General features: G+C 37.2%; 1 protein-coding gene across 9 annotated transcripts in view; it reads right to left on the bottom strand.

Moving 5' to 3' along the window:
- The window catches only part of LOC131049033 (putative ion channel POLLUX-like 2), a 383,365-nt gene that overhangs the window by 345,277 nt on the left and 16,592 nt on the right, over positions 1–21,496 (bottom strand). For 5 of the 9 annotated variants that reach the window (XM_057983566.2, XM_057983498.2, XM_057983206.2 and 2 more), the window contains exons 2-4: positions 20,817–20,887; positions 20,379–20,465; positions 19,991–20,070 (exon numbers count right to left, since the gene is read on the bottom strand). In XM_057983566.2, coding sequence (XP_057839549.2) covers positions 19,991–20,070; positions 20,379–20,465; positions 20,817–20,887 — 238 coding nt within the window. The remainder of the gene's footprint in view (positions 1–19,990; positions 20,071–20,378; positions 20,466–20,816; positions 20,888–21,496) is intronic. The other 4 variants (XM_057983269.2, XM_057983328.2, XM_057983380.2 and 1 more) reach the window with 2 other exon arrangements.

Below are 21,496 nucleotides of genomic sequence, written 5' to 3'. Positions count from 1 at the left end.
TATGTCAAAGAATGCATCACTTGCCAATAGAATAAAGCAGAGCATACTTATCCTGCTGGTCTATTACAGCCATTACCTATACCAAAACAGAAATGGGAAAGTATACCAATGGATTTCATCACAGGCCTACCGCGATCTCAAGGTAAAGATTGCATTTTTGTTGTGGTTGATAGATTAACTAAATTCGCACATTTCTTATCTATCACTATAGAATTCACAATTGTCCAACTTGCAGAACTGTTTTTCCGAGAGGTATTCCATTTACATGGTTTACCGAAAAATATAATCAGTGACCGAGATAGCAGATTTTTTAGTATATTTTGGGGGGAACTGTTCAGATTGACAGGTACTGAGTTGAATCACTGTACGAGTAATCATCCACAAACCGATGGACAGACAGAAATAGTAAACAAGTGGGTTGAAGGATACCTTCATAATTATGTCTCAGGACATCAGAAAGCTTGGGCTCGTTGGCTATATTTGGGTGAATACTGCTATAATACTACATACCATATGTTTATCGGTATGACTCCTTTCAAAGCATTATATGGGTATGATGCATTATCTTTTATTGATCTTGCTTTTGATCAGAGTAATGTTCCCAAATCTCGTGATATGCTTCAGGAATGCCAAGATATATTAAAAGCACTTAAGGAAAATTTGCAATGTGCTCAAAATCAACAAAAAATTTATGCAGATAAGAAGCGTGTTGAGCGACATTTTGAAATTGGAGAACTGGTGTATCTCAGACTACAACCCTATAGGCAGTCATCCCTCAAGCGTAGTGGGGCTGAGAAATTGAAGCCTCGATTTTATGGGTCGTACCCAGTGGTTCGGAAGGTTTGTGCAGTGGCCTATGAATTGGCTTTACCTACCGAAAGCAGAATACATAATGTATTTCATGTATCTTGTCTCGAAGGTCAACAGGTGACAGTTTCAGAAAATCTACCACCGCTGGATGAGGAAGGGAAATTAGAGATGATACCCGAAGAGATTTTGGAAACCCGCGACAGGAATTTGCGAAATAGGACAATCAGGGAATATCTCATTAAATGGCAGAATTTACCATTGGATGATGCTACTTGAGAAAATGAACAGGTTCTTCAACATCCTGGATTGCAGTTGCTTGTGGGCAAGCAACATGGGGCAGGGGAAACTGTAATGTTCCCTAGTAATTGAGTTACAAAAAGTAAACTTGAAACAATATTAATTACTTTATATTAATATCTTAGCTATAGATTAATATAAATAATTAATATTATTAATACCTTGGTGAATAAAGTGACAAACAATATTATTAATACTTTTGTGAATAAAGTGACAAACACCAAGATTACTCTTAACTATTGAAGTAGTTTCCTACAGGAAATTAACCAACTTATTTCGAATAAAAAGATGGCAGCGCAGGAAACATTCATGGCGGAATAGAAAATGATTTGCCTTAGTGCGAAACTGCACAGTGGATTGATGTCTTTCACCAGTTAACCACTAGCCTATTGGTTGTGAGAGCTTTGAGAAGAGCCGAGTTGGGACTTTGAAACGAGCTTGTCAGAGTTGCACGCGTGTGTAGACACCCCAAACCACGTGAAAACTACAGATTATCGGGGGCGTTTTCCTTCCTCCCGTGCACCACCAAATGCTAAGTGAAATCCGCACCTTCTACACTCTGTGTCGTAACCTGTGAAGGTGTGTAGCAGCCGTGTTTTCCACTCTCTGTGCCCCGTATCCTATGAGGATGTTCAGCCAGGTCGTGACTATGTAGCAAGGTCGCATCGCCGTGCAAGGAGGTCATTTTCGTGGAAGATGATGAATTGTATACTACGGAATTGCTGCGGAAGAACTGTGGGTGACTTCCAGTAATCGGAGGTTGAATGGTTTATCGTGTTTTGAAGACTCTCAACAAGTATTTGGCATTACGTTGGCACCACGCGGAAGAACAACGGCCTTCACTGCGTATTCATCATGTGCACCAAAAGAATTCTTAACTCATTTTATTGATGGAATATTTCATCAATTGTTATCAAATGCATTGAATAAAGATGATTCGGTTTCCTGTTGGTAAACATTATGTTATCAGCAATTGAGATTTGTGTAATAAGACAATAAACCGTTTAAAGTATTCCACCTGCTGAGTTGAACTTAATGCGTGTATTCTGCACTTGAGTCTTTCTGAAACCAATCATAGTTCAGGAATTTTACAAAATTTGTACCAGCATTGGACAACCTCCATCGCCCACTGTACCATCGCCCACTATACCATCACTCGTCACTCATCCAGCTCAGTGAGATTCTGAAGACATTCCTTCAAGCTCTCAGTGTCTCCAAATTGGTTTTCTACAACGATTCGCAAACAAGACACCATGTATTCCATCGGAACCACTGCATCCTACTCCTACATGAGTTGGAATGCAGTGTGTCCTGTAATCACCTTGTACATGGCGCAATACACCCACAGTACTGTCGGAAGTCTTTCTTCTTAGTCTTCCTCCTCAACACCACATGGATTATATATGATAGAGACAAGGAGTTTATTTGTTGACTCGGCCTAACCATTGGCTTAGGGATAGTATGGGTTAGAGAGGTCAAATAATTTGAACTCCATCGTCATGGCTCGAATGACGTGGTTCACAAAATGCACTCAGTCACTGGTTGATGCAGGAGCATCCCCGGTTCTTGGCAATCTTGCATCAACCAAAAATATTTCCTTTCTGTTTTGCTTGCTGTTTTGCAGTTTCAGCATTTCATTTTGCATTTTGTGGCATTGGCTCACCAGATCTCAAGGAGTTGGATTTTGCTTCAGGACTTTATCATCTACCTTATTCCCAAACCATGCAGCATTTCGATCATTTTCAGGCAAGTTATCGCTACCGGATCCCAAAACAGTTTTCTGGTACCGGTTGCCTGGACCTTTGCATTTGTAATCTACCGGATCACTTCCGTAGCTTGCGGAGCCCTAAGCGTTGATTCTGATGTTCCTTGGCGTGTGGCCGGCCTTCCCTTTGATCTACACTTCATCCTTTGGATTTTCCGGAGGAATTTCTTTGGCAGAGGCCAACCTTGTTGTTTTTACATGTTAGGTCTTGTTCTTTGGCATTTGATCCTTTTTTGGGCAGACCAGATCCCCTTGGATTGTATAAATCATTGTAATTGAGCATTAGAATAGAGATCATTTAAGATATAGAACATAGAAGATAGATCTTAAGATTTGAGGTCCTGGTTGTGACCTGTTCTATAATTAAGCATGTTTTAGCAGGCCAGTGAGCCGATTTCTGTAATTCACTTGTTACCGGTTGATTGTAAACAGTTTTCATGATATAATCCATTCAGTTTTGCATTGCCTCCATCATATCCTTGTGTTTCCTTTGTGTTTACGCTTGCTGACCGGTCTGGATTCGTCTCTTTGAGGTCCCTCCTAACCGGTGACTGCACCACTTGTAATCTCTAAAACATAATTTCTTAGATAGCCCTCCAACCATTTGTTCACAATCTATGTTTGCCCATCAGTCTGAGGATGATAACTAGTGCTTGGAGTAAGCACTCTACCACTCAATTTGAAGATCTCTTTCCAAAAAGGGCTTAGGAACTTGTTGTCCCTATCACTTACAATGGTTTTTGGTAAACCATGCAATCTGAACACCTCTCTAAAGAATAAATCAGCAAAGAGCTGCTGTAAATGAGCTAGTAATAGCGAATAAATGTGCAAACTTCGTCAATCTGTCCACAACAACATATATGCAATCTTTCCCTTGCACCCTTGGTAACCCAGTGATGAAATCCATTGAAATACTTTCCCATTTCTGATTGTGAATAGGTAAGGACTGCAACAAACCAGCTAGGAAAGTGTATTCATTTATGTTCTGTTGGCAGATCGGACACTCCTTAATATAGCAAAGGACCTCATTCTTGAATCCCTTCCATGAAAATCTTTCACGAATTTCCCTATATGCCTTGAAATATCCTTGGTGACCAGTCAAGGGAATGTCATCAAATGATTGTAGAACCTTCTTTTTGAACTTAGAATCAGGTACAAGGAAGATTCTAGCTTTATAATGTATCAAATCATCAACTAATTGATACCTTTCATTATCTAAAGTACTCTCAACTAGACTAGCAGCAAACTGATTTTCGGCATACTCTGCAACAATCTATTGTTTCCAATCAATAGTAATTTCAACCAACAAACTCAAATGCGACCATTTTGACAAAGCATCAGCCACAATGTTGTTCTTCCCCTTGACATACTCAATGCTAGAATCATAAGCTTGGAGCTTACTCACCCATTTTTGTTGCATGTCATTCAAATCCTTCTGATGCATGAAGTGCCTGAGACTATTGTCATTAGCCTTCACCACAAATTTACTCCCCACTAGATATTGCCAGAATTTGGTCAATGCATGCATGATTGCAAGCATCTATTTGTCATAGATCGAGTATGTTATTTCTACTCCTCTCAACTTCTTGCTCTCAAAAGGAATAGGATGCTTGTCTTGCATTGATACGGCTCCAACTCCTTCCCTTGAAGTATCGCATTGCAACTCAAATGGTTTGCAGAAGTCTGGTGTTGCCAAAATGGGACATGAACTCATGAGCTGCTTGAATCTATCAAAAGACCACTTGTGCATTTTTTGACCATGCAAATACCCCATTTTTGGTGAGATCAGTAAGGGGTGCAGCCATTTGAGAATATCACTTCCCAAACCTTTTGTAAAAACCATGAAGTCCCAAAAAACGTTTCAACTAAGTAAGGTTCTTTGAGGGAGCCCTATCCAAGTTTGCCTTAATTTTTTTTGGATTATCACTAACTCACTTAGAGCCGATCACATAGCCAAGATAAAGCAACTCGGTCTGTAATATCCCTTGCTAGTTGAGCTCAAGGAACATTGTCAAACATTTCTCGTACACGCTGACATCTAAACTATACTAATAGTAATTGAAATAGGAAATGTATAGACAATCAACAATGAAGAATACACCTTAAATGCACTCTAAATTAGAAATGGACATTTTAACAAACACTTGCCATACATGCTTCAGCATAACAAAACTAATTATCCAATACTATTGTCAAAAAGTTCTGATTACAATTTCAGTCTTTTGCAAACGGCACAATAGCACTTTTTTCTCACACCTAATTGACTTATGAGGTATTCTTCGGCTGCCTCTAATTTCTGAACATAATGTACTCAGAAAATTGACTAAACATAGACCAAGACTGATCAAGAACCTGATTTTGCTGATGCCAAATGAATGGAGCTCCTTCAACAATGTTTGCTGGCTTTTATTAGGATTTTTGGAGACCTCTGGTGGAAATCGCCCCCTTGGTAGCTGGCCGCCCTGCCCTAGAAGTTGCAGATGTAAAATAAAATAGAGTAGGTCGTTTTCAGCTCCAATTTTAATATGGAAATGATGGGCTCGGATTCACGAAGTCAATGCACAAATGCCCACAAAATTCTGATCAACCAGCAATGAGTATTGAGTGAAAATGTGAGGATCACTAGGTCTGATAGACCCTCTTGGCAGACCTCGAAATAACCTCAATGAGTGCCTTCAAACACCTCCAAAATGCTCCCAAATGAATCGCCTAACTCCTCATTAAAGTGCAGATATCAAAAAATCATGAATCTGAAGCATTCTCTTAATTCAATCTCCATGAACGCTGATGCGAAACACAATAAGATCAGATATGGACTGAAGTATCCCTCACTCTCAATTGCAACCCTTCAGAGGATCTTTCACCACCTCAGTTATGCCAATCAAAGAGAGTTATCATTCTCGATGACTGAAATGATCTGCAGAAACCCTTGGCTCCACAAAGCCCATTAGCTCAAGAAGATGTCAAATATTCGATGCTAAAACAATGAGCCTACCTCTCTATTTATTCTTTTTCCCACATGGATCGGCCACCTTCCAAAAGATTCCATTTTAGTTAAATAATATTTAATTGCACCTTAAAAATATATGTAATTGCACTTTAGATAATATTAAAATATCATTATAATATAAAGTGCAATTGACTTCAACGTGACACCATACGTGAGAATGCATTATTTTACCCAAAATCAAATGTGAAGCCACATGCAACTACCCAAGCGACCCCCTCTCATCAACTCCTTGGCCTACGAGGGTCAAGTACTAGGCCAAACTCCATTAATGACTGCGTACTAGTGAGAAGGGGACATTACACAATCCTTCCAAATTAACATTTGGACTCCTTAGCGAATAAAGACTCTGACTCCATAATGCTAAGCATTTCCTCCAACTGCTTGAGATGATCTTCCCATGACTTACTATAGATGAGGATGTCATCAAAGAACATAAGCATGAACTTCCTCAACTGCTTCTAAAATATATTTTTCGTATAGGACTGAAAGGTAGAGGATGCATTAGTCAGCCTGAAAGGCATGACTAGAAACTCAAAATGCTCAAAGAGGCATCTGAAGGTTGTCTTCTCAATATCTAACTCTCATTCTAATTTGATGGTACCCTAGTGCAGGAGCACCTAATAGGTCCTCATGGCACAATGAGGTCAAGTTGGTACAAGGTCAATGGTTTTGTGTTTATTCTATGTAATAAGGTCAATAATGACCATTTATGATGTAATAAGTGTCTATGAGTCCATTTGTTAAGGTTTTGAGTCCTAAAGTTGTAATATTGAACAAATTGTCAAAAGTTGTCAATATAGTGCAAGTATGTGAAAATGAGTCATGTAAGGGAGTTTATGATGTAAAAGGGTTTATTTGATGTATTTGGACCTATTTGAATCATTATTGGGTCATGAAAATCATAAATAGGGTCTATGTTCAATTTGGAGCAAAAATTGTCAAAGTTGACAAAAGTGGTTAAGCAACTTTTGAGTTTGTAAGGGGTAATTAGACATGGTTTGTCTAAAATAGGTTATGAGGGTGATTGTAACCGTATGAAAGCTTCGAAGGCATTATAAAAGCCTTGTACACGTTTAAAGGTAATGAATTGAAGAAGAATATCAATAAAATTTGTGATTTCCTGCACTTTCTTGTGTGTTTCAGACGTAACAGTCTGATATCAATAGTTTTTCTTATTGAAAACTTATTCATTTGCATCAAGAAGCAATTGAGAATGATAGAGGGGTGAACCCCCAACAGTTTGGTCTCTATTTCATTCTTTTTCATTACGTTTTGAGAGAGATCTACTATTTTTTGTAAAACACTGTCAAAACCCTACTAGGGTAAACAGTGAGGTTGTAAAATGTATTACACGTCCATTCCACGTTGATCAAAAGCCAAATCTTGGTGGAATGGAGGGCACTTGTCTATATTTTGTTTTTACTTTTGTTGCAGGATCCATGAATGATTGGCACGTGCAAACAAGTTGTAGAGTGACTGAAATTGTATCTCAGTCAGGGTATAACAGCAAGAGAAGGGTGTAAATGATGAACCACATGCAAAGAGGTAATTGGGTGAGTGAGGGAAGGAAGTAAGGAGTGTGTGAAGAGGTTATTGAAGTGTGTCAAGTGGTTGCAAACCAAGGAAACAACCCAAAAGTACAAACACATTGACTGTTCCAGAATAACAGTGAGTACATTAGTTTGTCAATGCAACAAGAACTTGTGTTTGCATGAATGAATGTTGGTTGGGTTTGTGGTCAGGGTTTGGAGGGGTGTAGGAAGGCCCTATTGAGTACCTAATAACCTTTGAAGGCATTGAGAAGTGGAATGGAAGACAAATTCTGTGACTGTCCCTGCACTTAGTTGACTGTCTTAATTTGACAGTGATAAAAACATCTCCATTTTTTGTGCAAGATTGTGTGAGTGTTGATGAGAGTCAGAGTGGGGGAGAACTGAGGAAGGTCTAGGAGGTTCTTTGAAGCCTTGTGTAGTGTTTGAAAGCCCTTGAGTGAGGAATGATTTATGTCAACATGACTGTCCTAAATGAGTGTTGTGGCTGTCTAGACCAGTATTGTCGCAGAAGTATTCGTTGTGAGTTCTTGGGAGGTTGGATGGGTAGAGAGAGTCAAGTTTGATCATGTTGAAAAGCCCTTTGGGGGTGACAAGAGAGTATGTGTGTTTGTAAGAAACCGTTGCATATTGTGAGTTAGCATTGGTGGAAGAGTGGAGGTCCTAATTGGAGGTAGTCTAGGCTGAGTGACCATAAAAGGATTTGAAGGTATTTGAATGCTTTAGATCATGGATGTGGGTCCAAGATGGTTGTATATTTGAGGAAGAATGTGTGTGAGGGGTTGATCAAGGGTTTGAGAAGATTGAGTGAGTTTTGGGCTATTGGAGCCTACTGAGTAGTTTGAGAAGTTAAAGAAGGGTTTCACCAATTGGATAGGTGAGTTGGGAGAAAGATCTCCCTAATGTGGTTAACTATCTTTGGATGCTCTGCATCATACCCTGATCTGAAGATCAATCTTGGAAAAGTAGACAGCTCCATATAGCTCATTCATGAGCTCATCAATCTTGGGTATAGGATAGCGGTTTTTGATTGTCTTCTGGTTTAAAGTCTGGTAATCTATGCACATGTGCATAGTCCCATCCTTTTTCTTTACTAGAACCACTGCAAAAGCAAAGGGACTCTTGCTTGGGCGAATGTATACCATATCCAAGAGTTCTTTAATGGCCTTCTCTATCTCATCCTTCTGCTTGTTCGAATACCGACATGGAGTAGTTATGATTGGGTTTGGCTCCTTCAAGCTCAATGACATGCTCAGTCCCTCTTTCTGGAGGTCTCCCAAGCGGTAAACTACAAAACAGTTTACTCCTTTTGGTGATTAAAGCTTGAACATAGGGATGGTAATGCCTCTTATCTTTTGTAGGATTGGTTGGCATGTTCAAACACTCTGTAACCCATTCTACTTGACCATGACGAACCAGCCTTTCCATTCTCTTGAAAGACACAATATGAGGGCCTCTATTTGACATCCCTCTAAACACCACCTTCATTCCTTTTGATGAGAACTTCAACTCCATGGTTTGCAGATTCAAAATAATCTCTCCAAGAGATCGCAGCCATTGTATGCCAAGTACTGCATCATCAGTACCTCCAATGCTAACAACATAGAAGTCATCCTTGACTTCGTAGTTACCCAATTGAATAGACATATTGGAGATCTTTTGGTTGCAAGAGATAGGCCTCTATTTGCAACTATCATTCCGTCTATGAAATTATGCATTGCTCTGATATCAATTAGAGCCATAATACGATGCTCCCCAAGCACCCCACAAACCCTAAAAGATTCATTTTTATGGAAATTGGAAAGCTGGGAGACAACACCTGTAATGTCCCCTTCTCAGACCTGATCTTTGACTTGGTCATTATTGGCTTCAGGGCATGATTGAAGAGTTAAGTTGATATATTTAATTAAAAGGTCACGTTTTAATATTATATTCGAACGTTGACCCCTTGGCCTAGTCTATTGACTTTATGTTGTTTTGAAAAGTGGGCTTTTTGAGGGTGGCGCCTTCATTAAAGATTATTTTATTAATTTCCAAAGTCAAAGCAAGCTTAATGTGGGCGCATTTATCAAGGTATTGAATTTAATTAAAATATCAATATTAAGCTTGAAAGGAAAAGGATGCCATCTTGGAGAAAGGATTAGGGTTTGGATATTGAAGTGGATTTTAGGGTTCGTGAAGCCAATAGGAAGTTATAAAAGGAAGACTTTGAGCATCATTTCACATCTTTGGTCTACATTACTGTTATGTTGCCGGTTTGGCTCTGGGTTTGCTTCGAGGAATGAAGGCCTCCTAGCTCGAGCATCGCTTCTTGTTTGTAAGACAACAACTAGTGGTGATTTTAGTCTAGTTTGTGAGTTCATTGAAATTTGTGCATTGTAATCTGCATTTGTCTATTTAGGTTCAGTTTTTGCATATTAGAGGTTTCTGGTTTTTGGCATTTTAGCTTCAGCAGATTTGATGTTTTATTCATAAATCCAAAAAGACAAAAAAATTCATTGTGGGTATTGTTTATTTCCTTCCATCTTGGCTAGGCGCCCCTGTGTGCAAATTTGTAGATTTTTTGAAGAGGATCTGAATTTTAAAAAGCAAAATCGCCCCTGTGCTGGGCCGTACCATTTATGGTGTCTTGGAATTCGTGCATTTCATGTAATCTGCATTTTAAGTTTGTCTTATGCTCTTAGTTTTAGCGCCTCCCTTCTATTAGTGATTTGCAATTGATATCAAGCAGTTTGAATGAGAAAAGAGTGAGTTCCGAGCATTTCAAGGAATCCTATGTTGCTGGTTATTTGTTGAAAGGTGCAGGTCTGTTACATCAGTTTGGAGAAATCTGCACTTTCTTTATTGGATGGTGATGAGAGTTCTTTTAAAGCGATGTGGATGCTTCATTGAAGATTTGTCCAAGTCTGGAGAAAAGGTTGGATCTGTTTAATGCCATTTCCGTTAATCTTACTTCTCAGCAAAGAAACTCACTAATATTGTACATCTCTATTTATATGCTGATTTGTATTGTTTGCAAGATCTCATCTTTCATAGTGTAAGCTGGCAGTAATACTAACAGCAAATTATAATCTTGCTTTATCCAATTGTAATACTCATTCTTCTTTCAGTAATTATTGTATTAGTTACATCTCCGCCCTATGGTAGCTACTTTCCTAGTTCGGGCTAGAAAGCACATTCTGGGTGTTGAGTCCCTTTCAGCAATTCAGTTATTTCATTCAAGCATTGTTATTTGTAATTACTCTGCCATATGGTCGCCCCTCACTCCACACTGGATTGGGTAGCACATACTTGGTGTCGAGTTCCCTTTCAGCATTTAGGTAGAAGATCCTCTGACCATATGCTCGCCATCACCGGCGCCATTCTTGGTTAGAGTTCCTGCATAAGCATTTTGTTTTAGATCCTCTGACCAATGCTCACACCTTGCCCACATCGGGATCCTGGTGTACATTCTGGTTAGAGTTGCTTCAGCACGTTTTGGTTTAACCTCTAACCTTAACGGGTGCATTTATTTGAGTTTGTAAATTGAAAAACCAAAAAAAAATTTGGCTCGGAATATTTCAACACCCCCACTTCCTTGGTCTTCTTCTACCTCTTCCAGAACCTCTTCATACTCACTTCCCATCAAATCAAACCCTTCTGAAAAATCAGATTCTAATCCATCTATAGAATAGGCCTCCAAGCAATGAGCATTGCCCTTTTCATAACACTTGTCAACCAAGGGCCCATGGTTCTATTGTGACATTTTCACACATCGCCCCATCAATAGGTTCCTTACAAGTATAGCACAAATTCTTCCTTCAGAGCTCATCATCCATCCGAGAAAGGAACTTATTGGTCTGATTTGTGTAGTCGGCATAAAATGCTTATGGTTATATTTGATATCTGCCAATGTATTAATTGTTTGTATTAAGTGGGTTGTCACTCTTGGATAGTTAATGTGTCAGTTGGTTGACAGTTGTGTACCTCTCGCCAATCGTCGGGTCCTTTAAATATGTTGTGTACCGCCAAGGAAGGTAGTACGATTAGTCAGTGAATTGTAATCCTTGGCCGACCATCTCTAGTCTTCTTCTCTGTAATAGTTGCATGTGCGAATAAAGATATATTTTACTGTCGTGTCTGGTATGCGTTGTCATGTACATTAATATTTCTTGTATTTTATTTATCAGTTGTAGCGGTAAACAATTTGGAAACCTCTTGTCCTTATGAGCAAAGGGCTTTGATTGAAATTTTGACTTTGGGGCAGCCAACTCCATACTTTTGGATTTCTTAATTGCTTCAGCCAATGTTGCTGGATCGAAAGCCTTCACCCACCCTTTCAATGGTTCCTTTGGTCCTTCTGAAAAAAGAACTACAAAGCTCTCTTTAGTGATGTTAGGGACCATCACAGAAAGCCTCTAAAAATCAGAAATAAATGTGTCAAGTGAGCTTTATTGTTTTAGTTGGGCAAGTTAACAAAATTTCACCTCAAGATCCTTGGTGTCAAATCTTTCAATGAGTTTGTTGGTGAACTCCTCATAGGTGACAATGAGGTTATGGCCAAGAATGACCAAACCGTGATACCAACATTCATGGGCGGCCCCATCCAAATGTAGAGTAGCAAACTTGATAGCATCTTCTTCGGGCATAGGCCTTAATGACAGGTTGTTATCTAACTTCTGAAACCATGATCTAGCTAAACACTTGTCACTTTGGTCATAGTGAGCTAAGGTGACTCTACCAAGGTCTTGCTAGTAGTCTCTTGAAACTGGAGGAGTGTGATTCTCATATATTCCACCTCCTCTTCTTTTTGGTTCACATACTAATCCAATGAGAGGATGTCTCAAATCTCAGTGGGAAGAGAAATAAACTCCATGTAGTTATTCCTCACCTCATCTACCAAAGGTACTTCAGCTTCGACAGGTGGTACCTCCCTTTATATGAATGTAGGTTGAAGTGGCCTAGGAACTGATCCTTCAGGTGTTTCCACATTTTGTCCCACATTCCTTCCATTGGTATTTGTATTGGAAGTACTCGCTTTGGCCCCATGGTTTTGTTGAATAGGAGTAATATTCTAATGCATCTTAGCAAGAAAATTGGCCATCATGTTTAACATAGCATCAAACTTCTTTTCTGCTTTGACTTCAAGAGAGCCCTCTAGGGTTGGTCGTTCTTCGACCATTGTTTCAACCGTTCCCACCCGGTTTCCGATAACTACTAAGAATGTCTCTTGAATAGGAACTGAAGGAATTTGAAACTACTATATTTTTTGTTCTCTGTTATAGTATCTAATTTCTCTATCAATCACAAAGAACTTCTATCAATTGAATTCACAAGCTAGCAGGAAGACCAGCTCTTATACCACTGAAATATCCCCTTAATTTTTTTTTAGTCTAAAACAAAAGGAATTTACACCCGTTAATGTTAGCATAAGAAAATCCAGCAAACTCAACCACCTATTCAGTGGGAGTATTAGATAACAACTTGGAAAAACATACTAGAAAATTAAAGAGAATACAAATTGACGAGGTAACCAGCCACTTCCACTTCTCAGCAGGCAATAAAAAAACCACTTATTCAGTGGGAGTGTTAATATCATATGCTGGAAAGTAATAGAATAATAAATTGGCAGTAACTTCCACTTGTTCAGTGGGTAACAAGTTTAGCTTCAAAACCTAGAAATTAAGGAGCGATTTTTAGTACTACTATAACAGCGAATTACAATAAGCTAACAATGAAGCATCATAAGAAAACAATGCTACTATGATTCAAGAAGTTAGAGAATCAATCCTAAACAAAAAGCTGATAATTTATAATGAAAATGCTGGGTTTAGAACAGCAATACATCGTCTGATATGCAACAGCTGCAGAATGATTTATTTCAACCAACAACACCGGATAGCTTCAAATGTTCATAACTTCCTTGATTCTTCTCTGAATGAGCTCAAACTGAAAGCAAAGACACCATAAGAGCTAGGCATTCAACTTCCAATCGTTCCAAGTCCCAAACCAGCAACTCAATAGATAGCATGAATCCCAATGCAGCCTAGGCAAGATGGTACGACTAGCTAAAAGGTATGACCAGCAGCAAAAATCAATGTCTTCATCAAAAATCACGGAACCTTAGGCATAAGAGAGCTCAGATCTTTGAGAAAGAATGTGCCAATACCCACAAAAATCGGTCCAAACCACCAGTCAATATGAGTATAAACTCAAATCAGCATATAGGTTTTTCACACTCCAAAAACGAAACAAACACCACTCACACACCAATAGAAAACATTGGATCCACACAAAACTCAAAAACTGAGAGCAAACATCTCCATTGGAATACCGTGATAACCTCTAGATGAAGCTGCAGCACAATCGGCTAGGAGTTATCTTTCAAACTCGAAACTAGAAGAAGCTAGGAGTCACTCAACCCTGAAGCAAGAGAAACTATTAAATTTCAGCAGCACTTTGTTATCAAAAAAATAGCATACCAAAAGAGGAGAGAACTTGTATTTATAGGCTCAAGACCGAGCTTCCCAAATTCCTTTTTTCCCTCCAAATTGGACGTCCCTTTTCATGTGCACAAATAACTTAATAAAATTTATTAATAATCTCCAACTTGGAAGACCACAAGAGAACATCTTTTAAAAACAACTTAAAAGTCATTGAGCCTAGGCATGGGGGTCAAAAAGCAACTTGAAATTATAAAATCACCTTCAGTTATTAACTTCCAAAAATGAACTCCAAGAAACCTGAATAAGCCACCCCTCAGACTAGACTGCCAGAAATAGAAACCAAGTTTTGTACCATACTACTAAGATTAGTACTTACTAAAAATAGTAAGTGACTCCAAACACCTTTTAAGCACAATCCAAGTAGCCATCACAAATTACTAAAAATAGGAAGTTCAAAAATCTCCTCTAACGAAAAATGCATGTCACCATTCTGAAGCTCTCTAGAAACCTAGAAAGACACAAATAGCAAACTATCAGACTCTTGAAAACAACCCCTTCAAAACCTCCAAGAATACGGAAACCCTAATTTTGTCTCCGATTAGCCTAGGGGCCTTTGGAATAGGCTAAAAGTCATTCAAAAGGATTAGTGTTGGAAAGGAGAAATTATATTTAAGACTGCCATCTGTCAACAACCAACACAACTCTCAAGAACTAATTACACTGCCATTATTAACAAAACATAAACAAAGTATTATTTATTATTAGCGGCATATTTGTCGTCTACATTCAACACTTGAGAAATTTGTGAAGTCTTCATTGAAGACAAATTTCTAATTTATTGGAAGAACTAGACGCCGTATATTGATAACAATAGAATAAACATCAGAATTGTAAAGGCGATTTAGAATTGTACTTGGCTGGGCGATTTCATAATTTATTTGTGTTGGGACATGAAACTCATTTCTGGTCATAGCTTTCTAAGAGATCCCCTCTCAACTAAATTGAATTTTTCTGATTTTTCATTGTTTCTTTGGTTTGATATTTCTTTCACCAGCGAAAGGAAGTGTTTGATTTGGTTTGTATATTTTAAGTTTTTGATGCCAAATGATAATATAATGCTTGAAAGGGAAATTAGCACAACAATGACACTTAAGGTACTTTTTCTACTATGAAATAATTGACTGGTTAAGAAATCAGAATTTTAATCTTTATGACAGCAATATATTAACATCAGAATTTAAAGAATTTATTTCTAATAAAACAATCTGAGCATACCAAGAGTCCAACGCTTAGCCAGAATAGGGGTTTTATTGATGAATTTTGATAAAATTGCAATATAGTGGCGTCCAAGTAGTATCAGCACCATCAATGGGGTTTATTCGCATCAACTATAATTATCTAAAACAATTATTATCTAAAACAATTATTGAAAGAAATAACAAATCTGCTGTTATTTCTTCCAGCCTCCCAAGCAAGATCACTGAATTTTCCCAAGTTTCCACACTGAATTGCTGGTATCAATCACACATGTCGTAGTAAGTGAAAGATCCCTGATGGATCCCCTTGCTGATCTGCTGTAGTTTTAAAATTAATAAACTATATCTTCCTGTGATTCCTTTGATGGCTTTAGAGAATAGACAGAAGTTGCAGAAGGTTTGTTTCTTTTTGTGTTTTTTGATAGTTTTCAAAGAAGTAATGAATAACGAACAGTAAACATGAAAGGAGACTGAAAATAAATAAGAACATACAGACAAATTCAGAATTGCTGCAAGTTGTACCAGACAAATTTCTGATTTGTAAAACCAAATAATAATTCCAATGCAGATCCAAGGAACTTACATCCAACAATGATGCCAAACTGAAAGGTGAATAGTGATCATGAATCAAGGATACCTCTAAGGCTGAATACATGCATTCCTTACATTCCACGTGGGATGTACCTGCTGCAAATGGCGGCCCTAAGGCTGCAAGGATCATGCCCAAGCTGAAGAATCAATCTGCCATGCTGAAACCCTTACTCTGCAACCTGAATCCACAATGAAGAATGGCATACTCAATCTTTGTCAACAATGCACTCTGCCTGAAGAATCCAATGCCAATAACTGCTGAGGGCTACGTCCCAGCCAGTCCAGATCTTGGGGTTTGCGTCCCAGATGAAGAATCGCCCACTCAGAGCTAATTCGCAAAAATAAGTTTGATTGTGTAAAAAGATAATGAACAATTTGGTCTTCATCTCCTTATATCTCCTTTCCTTTCTAAGCCAAACCCTAAAAGGGAGTAAAGTTGGCGCATTATGAAAAGAGTGTTATTTTCTAATTATGGCGTCAACTATAGGAAAAGAACACTAAATTGCAAATAAATAGCTTCAGGCATCCAAAAAGACTCCGGAAGGTGAGAATCATGTAGCAAAGTTCAAGACCACAACAACATAAAGGTGTTAGACGTGAGAAACACCCAAAGATAGAAGGGATGCGGAGGCAGGCCGAAAGTAGGGGTTTGGGGGTTATGCTCCCCAAATTTATATTCTTTCTAGAGAAAATGAGAAAAAAGAGTGAAGAAAATGATCTTAGTAATGGAAAAAATGATACTTTTAGGAACATTTTAGGGTTTTCGGATGCAAAAAAAAGGTCAAAAAATGTCTTTTTGTTGTTAATAGAAAAGAGGCCGCAGATTTTGTTTTTAAATCAAAAATTATACACAGCTGTTTTCAAGACAGCATGTTTACAGATCACAGAAAACAAGGAAAAAGCTAGGAATATCATCAAAAATCATTTGCGAGGATTGTGAAATATCATGTTTGGTTTCTATAAAATAAAAGCTATGTTCTATGATATAGAGTATCATAAATAATTGATTTATCTACTGAGAAATTCATAATTTGTGAAAAGTGCTCTGTATGCTCAGATCTTTAGAAACTTGTACAGTAGATTCTTACTAAACATGCGTGTATAGCTTGTACTTTAAATTTTTAAATTGTCTTTCCTCTTGTTATGGCAAACTACTCCTGTTGTAACACATTGAATATCTTAGTCCTATCATGTATAATGGTTAATTGATTTGTCCTGCTTCATTGAGGTCATTGATTTTTATTTTTGTAGTCTTATTGTTTGATTTCTTCAAACTAAAATTATAGAGTTGATAGCAGGTTTCAAATTCTATTTAAAATAATATATATATCAAATTGAATTTTTTATATAATACTTTATATCATCCATTAAAAAAAAAATTTAGTAAATACACACAAATCTTTATGTCGCATGTCCTCATCACATCGGGTGACTAAATGCGATTATTCATGAAAAAATGGTTGACCATTAGTCAACAATTTTTTCACCCAATTCAAGGGGAAAAATCATGGGTTTGTACAATTCGCGATTAGTCACCCTCAAGTGGTGGATTGGTGGATGCCAACAAGGTTATTCATTTCCCATTTACCTTATATATTCTCCTACAAAGTGTTCGCAGGTCAAATCCCTCATTTTAATCAAACACATATCTTTTGTATAGTGTACAAACCATAGTTACAAGACTCTGCGAATCTAGGCAAGACCCGAGCCCCGAGGTGGGTCGCCCTCACCAAGGCCAATGGCCTCTGGACTTGAACTCGGCCGAGTCTAGCCGAGTTTTGGCAGACTCGCCGAGACCCGTGGACTAGACTCTGCTGCCCAGGCAGCAACTAAAAAGTGAAAAAAAAAAAAAAAACTTTGTTTTAAATGAAACAAAAGGTTAATATGTTTTAATATCAAGGTATCGATGTTTAATGTCAATACGATTTAGTTTGTGAAGCATAGATGGCACACTCGCAGAGTACTCAGCGACTTGCAAAAACTCACCGAGTTTTTGAGCTCTGCGAGTTTTTCTGACTTTAACTCGCAGCAAAAACTCGGCGAGTTTCTTTTAAAAATTCGGCTAGACTAAAAAAAGAGGCCCAAACATGTGAAAAAATTATCAATTTTTGTTTTTTCAGGTCAGTTTCATTCTCTTCATCAGAATATACACATGGATTATAACATTTAAGTATAATCACTTATACTTTAAGTTATATTCCATATATACTGTCACGATGTTTGAGAGTGGTTTCGGACCTCCAGGAGTTATAATGCAAAATCTAGTTTTTGGAGGATTCTTCAATTTTCCAGACTTAGTCAAATTTCAGGATCCTTCGGTGATGCCCCTTGATCCCAACCTGAAGGCACTGCCCCCAAACCCCCGTCGAAAAATATAGGGGGAAACTATGCTGATGGAAGTAGGGAAAATTTAACCTCCGAGTCTGATTAGGCTCCATATAACAACATAATTAGCATTGAAGAAATCCTGGTATTATACATTTTAGAGTTGAAATTTTGAAACTATGAGTATGAATGATGAAATTTCAAATATGATGAAAGTTTGAAACTAGTTTTGGCTAGAGCTGGGAAGAGGAAGTTGTATTTACTTTTGGTTTTACAAAAACTATTTACTATTTTGCTTCCAGCCATCAGCATTTCTCACGAGGATGCGATTTTGTAGACACTTCAAATTTAAATATATCTAGAATCAGCTTGTTTCTTTTGTGTTATCATTTATTGACTCATTGGATGCATCTTCTCATTAAATTTTGCAAAAAAAATGCATTTTTTATTAAAATTAATCGTGTTTTTACGTTGCCAAGTTTTCGCCGAGTTTTTTTCTCAGGGGCTTGGCGAGTCGAGTCGAGTCGCGAGTAGTTCAACTATGTCAATACCAATATTAATATCTATTAATTACTCATATATATCTACTACTAATTTAATATCAATAGTTTTAAAAAATAAAATGTTTATCCTTTTATACCTTTTTAAAAAGATATTATAATTAAGTTCCCCCTGTGTCCTAGACATCCACTTTTGAGGTCACTTTATACCTTTTTAGAAAGATAATACACTTAAGTTGCAAGTTTAATAATATAAAATTAGGAACTTAATGAATATTTAAATCATTCTACTTGAGTTGCAGAATGCAATTAAACAACATCAAAATCAAACTCTGACCACACCAATATGATACTAAAGTGTTGTGATGATGATTGAAACCAACTATGATTTGCTAAAAATAGACTACTCCTCCAAGAAGTTTGGAGACCCACCAATGTCAAAAATAACTTTTGAAAGTGTAATGAGACAAAAATAATGTTCCAAGACCTATCTTAGGCGCACACGTAGGACAGTTGCGGGGTCAACTGATATTGGCTCCTCGAAGCCTTAGACTTATAGGCTCTAGCTTTTATGTTGAACTTGATATATGTTTTGAACTTTTGATGACATGGATTTCATATTCCATGAATTTTGTAGACATTTGATACTATCTATATTTCTAATGTGTTATTTAGTTTAGCTTATTTCCTTCAGCGCAAGCCTAAAATTTGCATTTATACTTATGTTATCAATGTAAACTTGTGTATGTGCTTCTATTTGATGAGATTATTGTGTCTTTAATGTTTATTTATTAAAAAATGCATGAAAGAAGTTTAAAATCGTTAAACATATTTGAATTTCTTGGGTTTTTCAATTTGCCAAGTCTCGGCCGAGTCTGGGCGCCGAGTCCGAGTCCGAGTCAAAATCAGCTTGCCAAGTCCAAGACGAGTCCAAGTCTTGTAACTATGGTACAAACATCATCATTTTAGCCACTAAGGAGTTAGGACTAAATAAATCTATATGTAATGCCCAAATAAATAGCATAATTAATTCCTCTTTTTTGGCCTCATGAAAGCCAAAAATAAAGAGAGAAATATATCTGTCCTTTTCCAATTTCCTATCTCTTAGACCCAACCCTCAGCCAATTCCACACTTTTACCCCCAATAGGTAAGTAAAAAACTTTGATATAATTACTCTCTGCACCCATAATACCCAGTGACATATCTATCTATTTTTTACCTGATATTAAACACCCCATTGTGAGCTCACATGCTAAGATATTGCCAGTGACACCCTTGGTGTCTTAATAAGACATGATGAGATCAAATGGTAAAAAAAATCTTAAATGCACACCCAATGTAAGATATGAAAAATTCTTTCTCAAATAAAGTGTTCTTCAATCTTAAAGATGTCAGTATGAAGTTTGAACATTTCAATTCATTCATTTAAACCACAGCACTGGAAATTAGAGACAAAATACCTTCTAGTGCAGAGCATGAAATAAGAGAATTATAATTATAATAGTATCTATTCCTCAATAGTTGGCCCTGTAAAAAACACCTGCAGAATCAATGAAGCATTTCTTAAAGTCTATCAAAAACTCAAAAATCTATAAGCCTATATGCATACATTGTACAATAGTAGAGGTGAGTATCATTATAGTTTTTATCTAACATAAGAGTACAAATCATATTTCATTACTCTAAACACCCTATAGAATATTCTTATAAGGCAGCATTCATCGATTGGGTATTAAAATCTATGCATTCATCATAACAATAATGAGTTAATAATTACAAGTTGCTTGGCATTTGTGTGTTAACAATTAGGAGTAGCTGAAAATTTCTGAACCAATTGGTGAAGAACACCTTAAATTTAATGAAGATCTTAACATAGTTGAAGAAGTAAGGATCGCTGTCGTCTCTCTATATTCTTTAATTTGTATTTCGTTCTTCCTTTACAGTATCAGAGCATCAGAAAATCAACAAGAGAACAGATGTCAATCAGTGTACGGCATCATTGCAAGGTCTTTTGTCCTGGACAAATAAATCTTTTGAAAATAGTTGTGGCCAAATGTAAGGTATGAGAACAAATATTTTGGATCAGTGAGAATATTCTTGCAAATCTCCAAGAACAAACATTTCTGTTGCTGGGAAAATCTGAATCTAAAAAATGTATAAGCTAGTAACACTCTAAATTTGATATCTATTATTTTTTAGGCTATTCTTTCAGAGATCTAAAGCTTCAATATAGAAGAACATAAAGCTCTAAGTTGTCTAGACATGGAAAGAGGTTTAGACACAAACCTGCTCTTGAGAGAAATCGGTTTTGTTCTCAAATGCGTATTTTGGAAGAGGCCGACCACGAGCAGAGTTCTCTGGAAAGAATCTGAAGTCAATGGGGGTTTGTTCAAACTTCACCTGAACAAATATCCACAGATTCTGGAGATGAATTGAACCCAAATTAAACGTGTTTCTAAGTTTTCTAACCAATACAGAGGCACTTCTGAATTTTGAGAGGTAACAGTAATTCAAATTTTGTTGATTTCTATTTTTTATGGGAAGACGTTAAGTTAGATTTGGCACTACAAACACTCAAACATGTCAAATTTGAAAGTATTATTCAACAAATCTTGTAAATTTAAAGTGAAAAATCTACAAATTTGGAAAAGTTAGGACTTCACTCAAGAATTGATTGATGGCGTACAACTATCACTTGCTCAAGGGAAAGGAATAGATAAACTTTTCCTTAGTAAAAATAGAAAGGCAATGTTCCTATTGAAACTCTTGATGATAGATAAAATGTCCCCAATGTTTCAAGGTCAAAACTTGCAACAAAATTGAGCGCCTTGTAATGTTCCCTTCTCAAGCATAATCAATTTGTGAACAATTAGTCTATTTTCCAAGTTTTTCCCTAGGCTAATTGGTTGGCAAGGGAGGGCTCAAACTTTCTTGAAGAACACAAGATTGATCAAGAAATGGTTTTG

The sequence above is a fragment of the Cryptomeria japonica genome, chromosome 2 (genome assembly GCF_030272615.1).
Source record: "Cryptomeria japonica chromosome 2, Sugi_1.0, whole genome shotgun sequence".
In the NCBI taxonomy this organism is placed as follows: Eukaryota; Viridiplantae; Streptophyta; class Pinopsida; order Cupressales; family Cupressaceae; genus Cryptomeria; species Cryptomeria japonica.
This window is presented reverse-complemented; position numbering and strand designations above follow the sequence as displayed.